The sequence below is a fragment of the Cynoglossus semilaevis genome, chromosome 5 (genome assembly GCF_000523025.1).
Source record: "Cynoglossus semilaevis isolate Cse_v1.0 chromosome 5, Cse_v1.0, whole genome shotgun sequence".
NCBI classification, from domain to species: domain Eukaryota; kingdom Metazoa; phylum Chordata; class Actinopteri; order Pleuronectiformes; family Cynoglossidae; genus Cynoglossus; species Cynoglossus semilaevis.
In genome coordinates, this window is record NC_024311.1 from 5584111 (window position 1) to 5597612 (window position 13502).

General features: G+C 39.1%; 1 protein-coding gene and 1 long non-coding RNA gene across 6 annotated transcripts; one reads left to right on the plus strand and one right to left on the minus strand.

Moving 5' to 3' along the window:
• Window positions 1-14: 14 nt before the first annotated feature.
• On the plus strand, window positions 15-3010 carry LOC103378772 (uncharacterized). 4 transcript variants are annotated; one of them, XR_003049792.1, is made up of 6 exons: window positions 15-1250; window positions 1328-1477; window positions 1625-1780; window positions 1916-2021; window positions 2094-2189; window positions 2268-3010. It is a non-coding gene; the product is annotated as an uncharacterized LOC103378772 (long non-coding RNA). The 4 variants fall into 4 exon arrangements; XR_003049791.1 differs by having other exon boundaries at window positions 1646-1780; XR_003049793.1 differs by having other exon boundaries at window positions 1646-1780; window positions 1919-2021.
• Window positions 3011-9452: 6442 nt separating this feature from the next.
• On the minus strand, window positions 9453-11421 carry LOC103378773 (lysozyme g-like). 2 transcript variants are annotated; one of them, XM_008310099.3, is made up of 5 exons: window positions 11343-11421; window positions 11155-11229; window positions 10194-10390; window positions 9956-10103; window positions 9453-9872 (listed from the first exon to the last, which is right to left on the minus strand). In XM_008310099.3, the coding sequence occupies exons 1-5, from the start codon at window positions 11344-11346 to the stop codon at window positions 9742-9744; spliced, it is 555 nt and encodes a 184-aa protein (XP_008308321.1). In that variant the 5' UTR covers window positions 11347-11421; the 3' UTR covers window positions 9453-9741. The 2 variants fall into 2 exon arrangements, with proteins under 2 accessions (XP_008308321.1, XP_016887901.1); XM_017032412.2 differs by lacking the exon at window positions 11343-11421 and having other exon boundaries at window positions 11155-11272.
• Between the last annotated feature and the right edge of the window lie 2081 nt (window positions 11422-13502).

Below are 13502 nucleotides of genomic sequence, written 5' to 3' on the forward strand. Positions count from 1 at the left end.
CATGTAACTATTCTTTGTATTGTTTACCCATGTAACTATTATCAATGTATATCTTTGTATTGTTTACCCATGTAACTATTATCAATGTATAGTCATATGTATTTGCTTGACTTGATTGTTATTATGCTTAACAGTTTGAGTTATCTCACTGGAAGCAGCTGGCTCACAGGAGTCTAGCTTTTTGTTTAAGAGACAAATTATTATTATTATTGTGGCTACTGTTGGACAGTGATTATGTGACAGGTTTGTATTCCACACACCATCACTTTGTCTTGTTGGTCTGCATGCACTTGTCCACTTCTGAATATGTTTTGTTTGTGCTCTACATGACCCTGAACGTCAGCATTATCTGACTGTTTCATTGGTCTGTACAGATTTGTCTGAGGTTGTCAGACGTTTGATTGAAATGACTATTCAGCTCACAGATTTCGTTTTTTTTTTTTTACATGTTAAACTTACCAATCTTGTCAAACTGACACGATTTGGGTTTATATTTTTAATTTCATTAAACAGTTTAGACATAGGGCTGGCTTGTCTCCCTCTGCCAAGTCATGTACTACTAAAGACTTGTGCCCTTTTATGGTATTAGACGACGAATTGGGAGGCCTCCCAGTGGGGGACTTTTGTCCCCTGCCGTTTGACTCGTTTTATAAGATGCATGCAGGGCTAAGATGGCCAATTTATGAATATGTTGGGGTTATCGGCTAGGAAAACAGGTTAGGTTGCGCGTTTAGGGTCTTTAATAGAAAATGTACTTGGCAAAGAGACAACCCAAGACTCAAAGATTAGAATAATATGTACAACTAAAAATGTTTTGACAAATTCTTTGGGCTGAATACCAGAAGATAAACAGACTGTTATGTACCTTGTAGTTTAATTTGAAAATTGGTGTAACTGAAAATATTTTCTTTGACAGGCAGGGCACCTGGGTGATGGTATTCACTTAATGCAGTGTTAATTTAATTAACTGATGTTTGATCTGGGCTAATTGTATAGAAGTGTTCTGTGGACAATGTAGGTGGATGGTGTAGGGGGATAGATGGTGTAGGCTTTACTCAAGCTGTCCTGACTGACTGGTTGGGGTAAGATCAGTCAGTTAAACAGGTAAGACCCCGGTAGTTCCAGTCCCAGAGGTGTTGGTGCTGGATCCTGCTCTGGAAATCTGGTGTCCTGGACTGCAGTGCGAGGATGGCCTAGGTGAACTCTAAATCTTCAGTAGCAAGATCTTCTCAGCCACAGGATGACTTCAGGTTTGATCTTCACATTGACTTTTGATAAATCTGTTCACTTTGAAATAAACACTGACTGATCTGATTTGTGTGTCTAGGATTCTATGGGCCGGAGTGGACCAAGTATGAAGAAGTTGGAGCCTGCCTGGAGCTGAGCTGACCTGACCTGAGCTGACCTGACCTGAGCTGAGCTGAGCTGACCTGAGCTGACCTGAGCTGAGCTGATCAGAAGGATTTAGTTTCTAAAGGTTTTAATTTTTTTTCTTCAGAAGGATTCAGTTTCTAAAGGTTTTAATTTTTTTTCTTTACAAAATGTTTTTTGTCTTGTTCTATCCTGTCTCTAGGCCACTTAAAATCATTTGCTAGTTTCTTTTGTCATATCTACCCCACTATAGAACCCACACTGTCATTTGCAGAGATTTTTGCTGCTGCTGCACGGTCTACCTTGGATGTGTCATCTTAGGGCAGTGGTGTTCCTGGGTTCTATACTGTCTGTTCACACAGCAGACCAAAGTTTATACCTGAACTGGAATGGACCCTCACAGCTATGAGTAAGTCTTCACTGATGGAGTTCTATCTCCTTATGATTGGCACTTTCAGATCACGCCCTCTCTTTCAAAATGCAAAATCTTCTTTTTATTATGTCTATATGTATATATTTTTTTTTTCTCCTCACGTCCTGTTAGCAGACATTGGACTGGACCCTGGCAAGAACACGTGTACAAGACAACTATAGTGAGAAGCAGAAGCAGCAAGTTCCCAGTGAAACGCACCATTAAATGGATACAGTAGGTCGGTCCCTCTCAGGTATGTTTGCTTATGATTCTATATCTGAATATCTAATTCTTATCTTTGATCCAATAGACCTGCAGCTTGGAGCTTGGAGAGTGTACTTCCTGATCCAGGTGACTGCCGCCAAGATAATCCGGACCTACCTCGTTGCTACTGGGTTGCCTTAAGGTTCTTGCTAAATTTTAATCCTTGTTGTGGACAGTTTTGTTGTTGTGTAGGAAATTCACTTGACTCATTCATGTTCAGGTCCTGGTTCCCAAGGTCCCTGACTCACCACAGCTGCCAGAAGTTTCCATTGAAACCCCTGCTTGCCTTTACATGGCTTTTTATTTTGTTTGTTTATTTATTTATTTATTTATTTATTTATTTATTTATTTAATGTTGACCGTTGACAAAATGGCATGTCATTTCATGGATATTCTAAGATTTAGTCTTTGGTCACTGATGAATTAAACTCCACGCTTGATCTAGATTTATTGCTGCCTTGCATTAGTTTACAATCAGTCAGAATTTGAGCTGGATTTCTTTTCCTTCACACTACTAATAACTAACAACTACTAACAACACCACCCCACTCCACTGTCCTCCCCCTTCTTTTTGGTGCTTAAATCCAGTCACGAATTCTTACTGAGAGCTGTACCGTGGATGCAGGTTCCAAAATCAGACCTGGATCCATCTGGTTTTGTGACCTAACCCATCCATGGTACAACATTATCCTCTAGATAAGCTACCTACCAGTCAGCGTGAAGCCTTTTAAAACAGGCTAAATGAAGAACTGGTTTTTGATCAAGCGGTTGAAGTTATTTCATCAGTGGGCTTTTGGCCACATCTAGGACTATGCATGAGAAGCCATGTTGATTTAGTTAACGGTTGACTTGTTTGTTTAAGTTTGGGATTGAGGTCTGTAGTAGTCCTCTTCTCTTTTTTTAAAAAATTTTAATTTATTTTTTTGGGTGGGGTTTTTATTTATTTATTTTGGGTCCAGGCAATCTCTGGAACATAACATAGATATTGGGTGGGCTTTTTATTTATTTATTTTGGGTTGAGGCAATCTCTGGAACATAACATAGATAACAGTGATTAGTTAAGTAGTTTAACAGTCGAAATTAAAATAGTGTTTACATTTTATTCAGGGAAATTACAACTAGACAGTGTTCCTGATTGCTTTATAAACAGAATTGGCAGCAACTAGTTACTGGTTTCCCCACTCTGCCCAAGTTTACATTTTCAAATTGAATAATAATTTGGCAGAGCTTTATTCAGTTTTGTGATAAACTGGCCACTTCTGAGTTTCTTTAACTTGTGTATGTGTAACCGTTGTTACAGTTTGTTCCCAGGCCGAGCAATATTTAGCAGGGTTTCAACTACTGTGGGTAATTATACATGTTGTTTTCTTTTGGTTATTGTTTTTTTTTTTTTAAAGCTCTAACAATTTACTGTTGTGTCGTAAGCAAAGTCATAGATGACTTGATTAGCTTTGTTATAAGAGTTCTCAGTCCTGCATATGCTATATAAAGGTATGGTGTTTTTCTATAAAACAATTGTCACTTGTTTGTACTGTGTGTAATACAAATGTCTAAATTAAACCTACAACACTTTTAAAACATGTTCACATCAGTTTGTTTTCGATAGATGTTTAAGTCAAAATAAATTATTTCCCTTAACAAAACCTCCTTTAGTCCTGCTTATACATTCAGAACATATTTCTAACATAACAAAAACAAGTGCTCACCTTTTTTATTAATTGGATTCAAATCTGGTTCGTGTTTTCTTCTGCTTTTTGTCACAACCTGCTGTGTTGAAACGAAGGGTGTGTCCTGAAGTGTAGAGGACAATGGGGGTTAAAAAAGTGTTGATAAATGTCTGCTTATGTGATTGTTAAATATAACATTGAAAAATTGGTCACATTTTAAAATAAAAAAAAAAGAATCTATAGATTTATGACTATGTAAAAAAAAAAATCTTAGTGTTACAGTTTACATGTTATAACAGTTATAAACTTTATGTATCAGTCTTTAAACTTTACATGTTAGCATTTAAATTGTACATGGTGAGACTTATAAGACATGTTATGATCGATTTCCTGTCTGGTTGTGCTTTGGCCAAGATGTCAGTGCGTGGACCAAAAAATGTTACGTTTTTAAAGTAGAGTGAATGACTATTTAATATGCAATTATATAATAAATGGCCATTTAAAGAACAAATCATGCTGATAGATTAAAGATACAACTGCTGGTGTTACTGACATTAGATGAGGCAACTGAAATACAGGGGCGATGGGGGATCAGCCTCAACCCTGTTTAAATAAAATCAAAAGGTCGCTGGTCGGTTATAAGAGAGCAAAGTCACATTAAAGCATGATGTCTTCTAAAGGTTAACATAGAAGACTGTAAAGGTCACACCTGTATCTGAGCGTGAGTGTGACAACGCTTTGACATGAAGACTAAATATATGTGCGTGTATATAGGTCTGTGTGTATATGTCATCTTAATGCCAGGAAACATTTTTAAAAGGCTAGGCTCATATTTTATTGCCTGAAAAGAACACCGTGTTCTTTAAAGAACAATTTAAACAAGTTCTACAAAATTAATTTCCTAAATTACCTAAAAAAACATATATATTTATATCAATACACTACACAAAAGATAAGATAAACATTCACATTACCTAAAAAAAAATATATTTATATCAATTCACTACACAAAAGATAAGATAAACATTCTCAGAGGTTACTGAATTAGCAGGTTAACTGGTTGTGGGGATTGCTGATCTAGTTGTGTGGAAATATTTATTCAGATCAGCAGATCAAATCACACTGTCATTTTGCCTTCCATTGATGTTAATCCTTAACAGAGTGTTGCATTAATATGAACTGTGTATATTTTTCAGGCGTCTCGATCATTTTATCCTAAGAATATTTGGAAGTAATCACTCCAGTGTTTTTCTGATCCTCTCAGCCTCAGTGAGAAAATGTATTTTTCAAGAGACTCTTGTTGTCGATATGCAGCATAGGTATGTTTTAAATGTCTTAGCTTGCACTGGAGAATAGTGAACACAAGCAGTGTATGTTTGTGGACAACCAGGTGATGAAAGTGACAGAATAGGTTGCTTAAGGATGACGGTGATCCTGTGTTCGTTGGTTCTTGTTACCTGCTGCATGCCAGAGTGTAGTGCCTGCCTGTCAGTGATAACAGATGAGCAGGGACTCTCAGAGCAGCAGCTGAGCTATAGGAGGGTTGGTTAAATGTTGTTTTTTTGTTGTTTTTTTTTAAGCTTAGGGAGACCGATTGAGCTGAGTCTCATGCTGCAGCTGTGGGGAGTGGAGCAGCTGGTTCACAGTGTTTCACTGTCAGTGAGTCAGAGGTCATAATGATGGTGGACCTGGTTTGTCAGTTCCATCATTTCTGGCTTGACAACATGTGGGTGGCATTGAAGTGTGATCAAGATGAAGTAGAGGAAAATGATTAAGGTGCAGTGAACCTCTGGAGAGATTTCTCCTCACCGTAAGCTGTTTCAGATTGAATTTCTATACATTTTGAGAAGCTTTTTTTAACACAGTTTATAAATGTACTTTAACTTTCCATTGATACTTAGCATATCACATTAAAAATGCATTATTTTGTATTCATGGTTTTATTCAAACATGGGAACGAAATATTAAAAAAAGAAGTGATATCCTAATTAAACAAACATGTCATTATCCTCCTGCAGTACCTCGTTAGACCCACTAGGGGTCACATCCCAGTTTAGGAGATGATGTGCTCTGTGGTCTCAAAACAATAATATGCTAACGTTGACCAGACAAAATGTATTGGAAATGTTTTGGGTTTTCTAACTTAGTGCAAGGTCACAGTGTGGTACAATTTAAAAAAATGATGCACCTGTGGCCTAAATCGAAACAGTAAAGATGAGCTCTGATATCACTCTCATTTTCCCTTTCCTTTCACTTTCCTCTGCTGTTTGTCTCTAGCTATAATGACACACAGTTGTGTCTGTTCTTTCGTTCCTCCTGTTGATCAGTTTGTCTGCCTGCCCTGTGTGTCAGTCAGGCTGGATGTCTGTCAGAGCTTACAGTGTCTACAAGGAAAATAAACCATCTGTCCTGGGTCCTGCAGACAGACACAACATCAGCAATACAGTAGGGACACTTCCTTTTCAACTGCTGTCTTCCTTTGATGTGGAAGACACACACACGTACACACACACACCGACGAGCGTCTCATGTTTTCAGCCCTTCTTTTGCACACATGAAACTATACCTTTGCCCATATTTTATCCATATGTGGTCACAGCACCACTGGCTTTCCTCTGCTCCACAGGGACAGGGTGAATTTGCACAAATCAGCTACAAAACTCTCTGTTCCTTAACAGAGAGTTTTGTAGCTGATTTGAAGGAGCAACCTGTGCTTTCTACACTTTTACAATTTACTGCCTCACTGATTCACTTTCTGAAACACTCATCTAACACACAAGCACATACCAAAGGACAGATCAACTTCCACTGTAGCTGTGATGGAAACATTTCATCTTTTCAAATGTGCATTTCCATAACATTGGAACAGTTGGCTGGTACAATACAGAGCTCTTCTCTTGCTGGGGATACTTGTTGTCTTTTGTTTTTGACCCACTTGACCTGAACCAGAATCCCTCTTTAGAGCCCTGGGACATTCCACTCTATGAACAGAATCCTCAGTGAACGTGGTTCTAACGTCTCCTCCTCCTCCTCCTCCTTCTGAGCATACAGTAATGAACTCTAATACTGCAGTGGTTGACCCCCATTTATACTGTTTCCAACTGTCTTTTCTGTGCACCACAGAGAACGAGGAAGTGCAGCACAGGGAGTGAGGCTGAAGCACACAGTGCCAGGAAAATGATAGAGACAGAGATTGAAGCCCTTGGACTCTACTTGCCCTATGCTATGTTTTAATAATGGACGAGGTTAAGGCGCAAGTGGAAGAAGAATGAAGGGAAATGTGTCTCTTCAGGTTCTCGGCTCCAGCCCAGCATTGATCCACCTCTGGAGAGAGCAGAGCTTATTATCTTGAAGATTACTTTCCAAGCTTCTACCCCCACCCTCCCACCACCCTTTAGCCAACCACCATAAAAATGGACTGAATGCCTTGCAGCATTCGCAGCCAGAAGTCCAACCAGAATAGAGTGTGGATGTTGGCCTCAACCAAGCCCAGCATCTAATTCCCACTAAGTCTCCCTTTGCTGACCTCCATTGTCTCTCTATTTTAACTCCACCGTAGAGGTCGCTCCTCTCTCTCTAACTGAAGCAGATTTGTTTCCTGACACAGTTTTATATATGTTTTTCAAATGCCAGTGAGCAGAAGTCATAAGAGACGAGAACAAGTAACCTGTTTGAGTAACATAAAAAACATAAACACCGAAGCAAATGTTTCATTAATGTTTTAGCGGGTTCATTAATTATGCATAGTTTACAGTTATATTTGTACTCCTGGGATGACATACACACACCATGTTCATGAGCAGACATCGCTGTTGAATTTACAGTAGATTATTTATATTCTTTCTGGTCGATTGAATTCCACTGGCCAGTCTTTTAAAGAGAAAAAAAATATTCAGAAATTAAACAGATCAGAGACAAGAGTTGGTCTAAACAACTCTCTGAGCTGGCTATAATATTTACATCATAAGATTCCAATTACAATACATTTTCTGTGTAATCGTAATAGAGTGTTTCTGAGCTCTATAGTGCGGCAGCAGCACGGTCTTCCTCAACACTCAGGAGACTCTCTCTCCAGCACTGGTTCACTGGTTGCCTCTATCTGATACTGTTAATGAGAAACCAATCTCTTCTCCTTTAATTTCTTGCCTTCACCTTTACCTGCCTTTTAGCTGCCTTAAAACCTGGCTCTGTCCTGCATCTGGAATTCCATTTAGTGACTAAAAAGGTGCCAAAGATTTACTTTGGTATTTGCACCATTTCCAATTCTTGTACTGCTCAAAATATACACAGACTAAACTTGGCAAAAGTGACATGGGTTTCGGATGTAAACTGATATCTTATCAGGATCATCTTATCTGGAATCACACAATCTTCACAGTAGGAATTGAAACCTGAGATGTTCACGGTGCCGTTTCTTTGGTGTGGACCTCTTACAGTGGCTTTCCAAACACATTTCTGACATTATTCTCACCTGTCAAATCGTTTCTTTCTAAGCTAATTTTAAATCATGGGACATCATCTTTTTCATTTTGTTGCTCTATTATAGCTGTGAAGATGTTTTAAATTTATATTCTCAATTCCTGCCTTGAAACATTATTTATTGTGGTTGGGTTAAGACTTAAGTTTTTTTTTTCTTTCATGGCTGATTTTTCAATTCACATTTTTCTAATCATATTTAAAAAGGTATTTCAACTCAGCAGTGCAAAGAACAAAATGAGCTTTGTCTGTATGTGTCCTTCTCTAAGCTGGGCCAATTGATTCTCTGTCAGGGTTATGTTCCTTCCAAGATACTGATCAATAGATCATGATTGATCTCCAATTGACTGAGGCCCAGTTTGCAAGAACAACCTTTAGCACTGACCTTGTCTTAAACAACCCTTAAAGACGTTTAATACTCTTAGACAAGATATTTTTCAATAAAAAATAAATAAAAGTGTTACCTCGTTCAAAGCTAAGAACCTTACAATTCAAACTGAATAGGACTCAAGATCCTTCGGAACAAAGGATGCATTTGAATAGGCTGACATGTGATCCTGCACATGCCTCAGTATTAAGTCTGCTCCTTCTCTTTGGTTATTGGAAAGGATGCATTTGAATAGGCTGAGGATGATCTCAAACATCTTATTACATCTTACTTATACATAATACTGTAAGATAAATGTGATCCTGCACATGCCTCAGTAATAAGTCTGCTCCTTCTCTTTGGTTATTGCCTTAGTGCCTGAGATGACATTATGGACATTTTGAATTGAGCTGAGCTGAGCTGAGCCTTGTCCTTCGGCAGCAGCCTGGTCATTGCATGAAAGTAAGGTGTTTGTAGTTTGTCAGCAGGGACACACTGGACCGACAGAAAGACGCTTGGTTGTTGTGAGGTGGACAAAAAAGTGGAAGATGAGGCAAAAGGGATCTGTTGCTCTGCCGTGCTCTGACCTTCAAAAGGCCTTGAGCAGACGGTAAGAACCTGACAGCCAGCTACTCACCGTCTCCTATGTTGTGTGCTTTATTTATTTATTTATTTAATTTATTTTAAGCCCACAAAAGCACTCAGGAGTCTAAGAACACAACAATATTAACTTTCCGCTCCTCCGTTCCACAACAGCACTTGTGTGTCGATCCGCTCTTTTTGCTCAAGAGAATAATAATGACATTGAAAACACCAGTTTGTAACTTTTTTAGAGCTTCAAGATTTATAAAATTTTGTTAGCACACACACACACACAGAATAATAATGCCCAGTATCATATTGTATCATTTTAATCTCGAAAAGAGCTGATGATAATAATAATAAAACAAAACCCAAAAAATCTAAAAAGCCAAATTGTCAAATTAGAAGAATAATGTTCTAACGTTCACAGGGTATAACTTGCAATCTAGAGAATGTGTTATTTCTCATCTAGCCCTTTGGATAAAACAGACAAAGCATTCATTGTTTTTGTTGCACTGTTTAGCTTGATTTTGACCAAATGACAAAGAATTATTGCACGATATATTTCTTAGATTCTTCAGATTCCTTTTAAAATATTAACATCAGTATCCATTCCTTTTGTACCACTGAGCCCGGGCAATAACATCATTGGAGTAGTCTCCCCCTGTCGTGTATTCATCCACGTTTGTAGAGGTCACCCTTTGGTCCCCAGCATTATAGGCAGCAATTCCTCCTGTAAGGTCAGACATTTATGAGGAAGAAACAGGAAGTGAAAAGAATGGACCAATCACAAAGTCTCACAAAACTGAAACAAACCTTTGAGTTTTTGCTCTTGGCTCCAAGGGAATTTAGCACTGATGGTTTTGATGAAATGAACCAAGATCTCAGTGCCTTGCTCGATGTGTTCCTTGCTATTCCATTCACCTCTGGCAGTGTGTCCGCCCCCTCTCGGATTGATATCCACCTACAGGTGTCGTTTAATGAAGCTTAGTCGCATGTTATGACATTGTAGCGGTTAAGATAATTGTATCTGAAAAAAAGATTGTGTAACTACCTGCATCAGTCCGAAGGCATTCCCTCCATCGCCATATCCTCCGCTGAGACAATTCCCAGCCCTGGACTCTCTGGAGATGATGGCAGCGATCAGAGCTGGCTCAACTCCATATTTTCTTCCCACTTCCTTAATTATTGCCTTGTACCTTTCCATTCTTTGAAGGTCAGTTTTGGCCATGGTGTGTGATGCTTCAACACCTGCGTCAGTAAACCATTTGACTGAGTCAGCTTCTTTAGTTAACATGTAACAAATCCAACCTCAATAAACAATGAGAAAGGTTTAGTTTTTACTTTTCAAACTCGGCTTCTGTTGTCTAGGTACACTCTCCAGAGTTTTGGTCACATTTAGTTGTAAAGTTATATGTTATGATCACCTCACTTTTTCAGTCCAAGCATATATATCGGGGAGGGAATGCAGGACATTTCTACTACTAACTAATGTAAAACATACAACTAATAATTATCTCTTCTCTTTCTTCTTAGAATTAAACACAAATGTTGTCTATACCTCATGCATTTCCAGACCTACCACCTTCTTGCATGTCATAGACCAGTGGTTCTCAACCTTTTTCTCCTCTGTTCCACCTGTGAAAACATGGAGCTCTCTGAGTCCCACCATGATGACCAACATTAGAATATAGCAGCAGAGGCCTTCACTGTTAGCTTCCACCACAGGAGAGATGTTTAGAAATGTTTATGTTTAAATGTTGTATTTACTGTGCATGGTATGTTTCAGATTTACTTATGTGAAAATATGAATCTTCCCCACGTACCACTAGAGAGCGCTTACGTCCCACCGGTGGTACGCGTACCACAGTTTGAGAACCACTGTATTAGAGGATTGGTAGTGATTTAATAGGTGCCCAGTTATTCAGTTTAAGAATGTTTGCTCCTGTCAACAACAACACTTGTGTGTTTTTGGTTGGTTTTGAATCATGACCATTATCTTTTCCAGTATTTACCAGCGCTCAGTCTGTCCTGTCTAGCAGTTACTGCAGAAGCTCCAGAAGTTTCCACATCTAAGACACTTCCATAACCTGAAAAGACATAATGCAGATTTACACATTTTCCTACACACATCAGCATGTTGACTGTACTACATTAAACAGCACTTGTGTTTAGGTTAAGTATTAGCTGTAAGAAAACCTACCCATGGTTCTTGACTTGCAGTCCCGAAGTTGAAAACAAATGGTCTCTGAGTTGTGCTCTGAGTTGTGCTCTGCTTCTCTCTATTTATATGTGCTGCTGGTTTTACCTTCACTTTCATTTTGACTGGAAAGTTCTGTGTGCACACAGACAGTGTACGCAAGACAAAGGAAAGTAGAGAGAGAAAAAGTCAGAATGAAACTGAAACCAAAAGTAAAAGAAAAAGGGCGATGCAGTCACATGGTTGTATCAAACTGAAATGATGAGGTCTCTGTCTTTGATCCGGTGAGAATATCCTTCACTGAAACATTTTTAATGAACCCAAGCCTGACATCACAGAACAATGAAGCAAGGCTACATTAAAAACCTATATATTTGGGATTTAAAAATAGACCTTCTACTGTATTAAGTAATAAGCTATTGAAAAAAAAGACACAATTTAGAAATGAAGGTAAACGTCTTAGGAAGATTCTGACGTCCTTAAACATCCTGTTGACATTTTAATGTAAAATGTATGAAGCAGACCGTATTTGCAGCGGATAAGCAGAACAGAGAGGGGAGTGCTGTTGTATCCGTCCCTGTCTGTCAGTAGAACAGGTCCAGAGGACAGAAGGGACAACACAGCACACGAAGAAGAAAGACAGTGAAACTCATAAAAAATGCATGCTTGTTTCATTTCTCGGGGGACCTCCAGTAATTGCCCAGCTCAGCCTCGGCGAATTAGAGACTAATTGAGGACCTTGTAATTATGAGGGCTCATACATAGTGAGCAGAGGCAGACATTCCAGGATGCATCTCCAGCGACTGAATGTCTTCTGACAGTTTAAGCGTCTCTACTGAGACAGCAGGAGAGGACGACTCCTTCAGTCAGCCTTACTGCCGTGAGCTTGACAGGCGTTATCTTTCCTGAAACTACATGTGGCACCTTGGCTATTGAAATGCAAATTTGAAAAGCACCACAGGGGTGGCAAACATCAGCATGTTTCTCATAAGAGCTCTTGGATCTTGGAGGCTGAAGGATCGTGATATCATCTCAGCCAACTGTGCTCAGCCTCAGTGAGAGTGGGATTTAATGTTATTCAGTGGACCAGGAGAAACACCTAACAAAAACAAGTCAGTGTGAATCTCCCTGTGATGTGAAAACAATGGTTTCTGAAGTACAGGACTGTTAAAACAAACAAACATTTTGGTCTTGGCCCTCAGCTATTGAAAATGACTGTTAAGATGAAATGAAGTGGCTTTTATACCGGTGCAGATGCTCGCTGCTCATTTCTCATAGAGTATTACGTAATTATGCAGATTGACAATTAACAAGTTACAATCATCTGAAGAAACTCTGCAGTAATATCCTCCTGCCTCGCCTTCTCCACAAGATTGGTGCGTGATGAATTATTCAGGATGTGTGAGTGCGCGGTCGTGTATGTGTGTGTATGCCTAAATTATAGGAGGAGGAGATGATGACTGAATAAGGCAGAGAACCGTCATTGTAGTCTTCCTGATGTGAGAGGAGGGACTTAACATATTCAAACCTAGCCTTTTATTGAGTGCACAGAAACACAGCGATGATTGATTGCATTTGTGGATCAATGTTGGCACGTGTGCCAACGTACAGGCCGCATCTTGTGCGATTTTGTTACCAACCAGATGTGTGACAGTGACAGAGGGTGGAAGTGAGTGTGTCTGTGTGTAATAAGGATTTCTTGTTATTGTGGCACTCATATCGACCTTCACGTCGTCCCCGGTGAAGGATGCTGGGGGTGGAGGCAGACAGGAGGAAACTGGTTTCCAGGGAAGGACAAGGCAACAGATTCTTTAGGCAGCACCTATTCACATGACAAGCAGCAGGGTGATACACAGAGAGATAAATATGGTTACAATGTTTAGTTCCCATTGACAGGAAATGTGCATGCTACTGTCAGTTTGGGCTTCACTGAAAAAGCCCTGGTCTATGTAAAAAAAAGGCAAGATTAGAGAATCGGTTCTTTCATAGAGAACCTAGACTTTATTACTAACAAAGAGACGTACTGTACATGGCGTCAATGTTTTCAATGATTGACACAATTCTGTTCATCAAAGAAAATTGACACTAGTAACAGATCAGCTGGGATTCAAAACTAAAATTTAAATTTAAGTAATTATTTTTTCCTGTTGTCCTTTTGTGTTT

Bases quoted from the DNA above. Each gene is read 5' to 3' on its own strand.
- LOC103378773 (XM_017032412.2), bottom strand. From the start codon at position 11,272: ATGTGTGTAGGAAAATGTGTAAATCTGCATTATGTCTTTTCAGGTTAT. The intron at 10,391-11,154 runs GTAAATACTGGA...TTACTGACGCAG, and splicing joins ACAGGACAGACTGAGCGCTG to GTGTTGAAGCATCACACACC. The intron at 9,873-9,955 runs GTTTGTTTCAGT...CTGACCTTACAG, and splicing joins CCAAGAGCAAAAACTCAAAG to GAGGAATTGCTGCCTATAAT.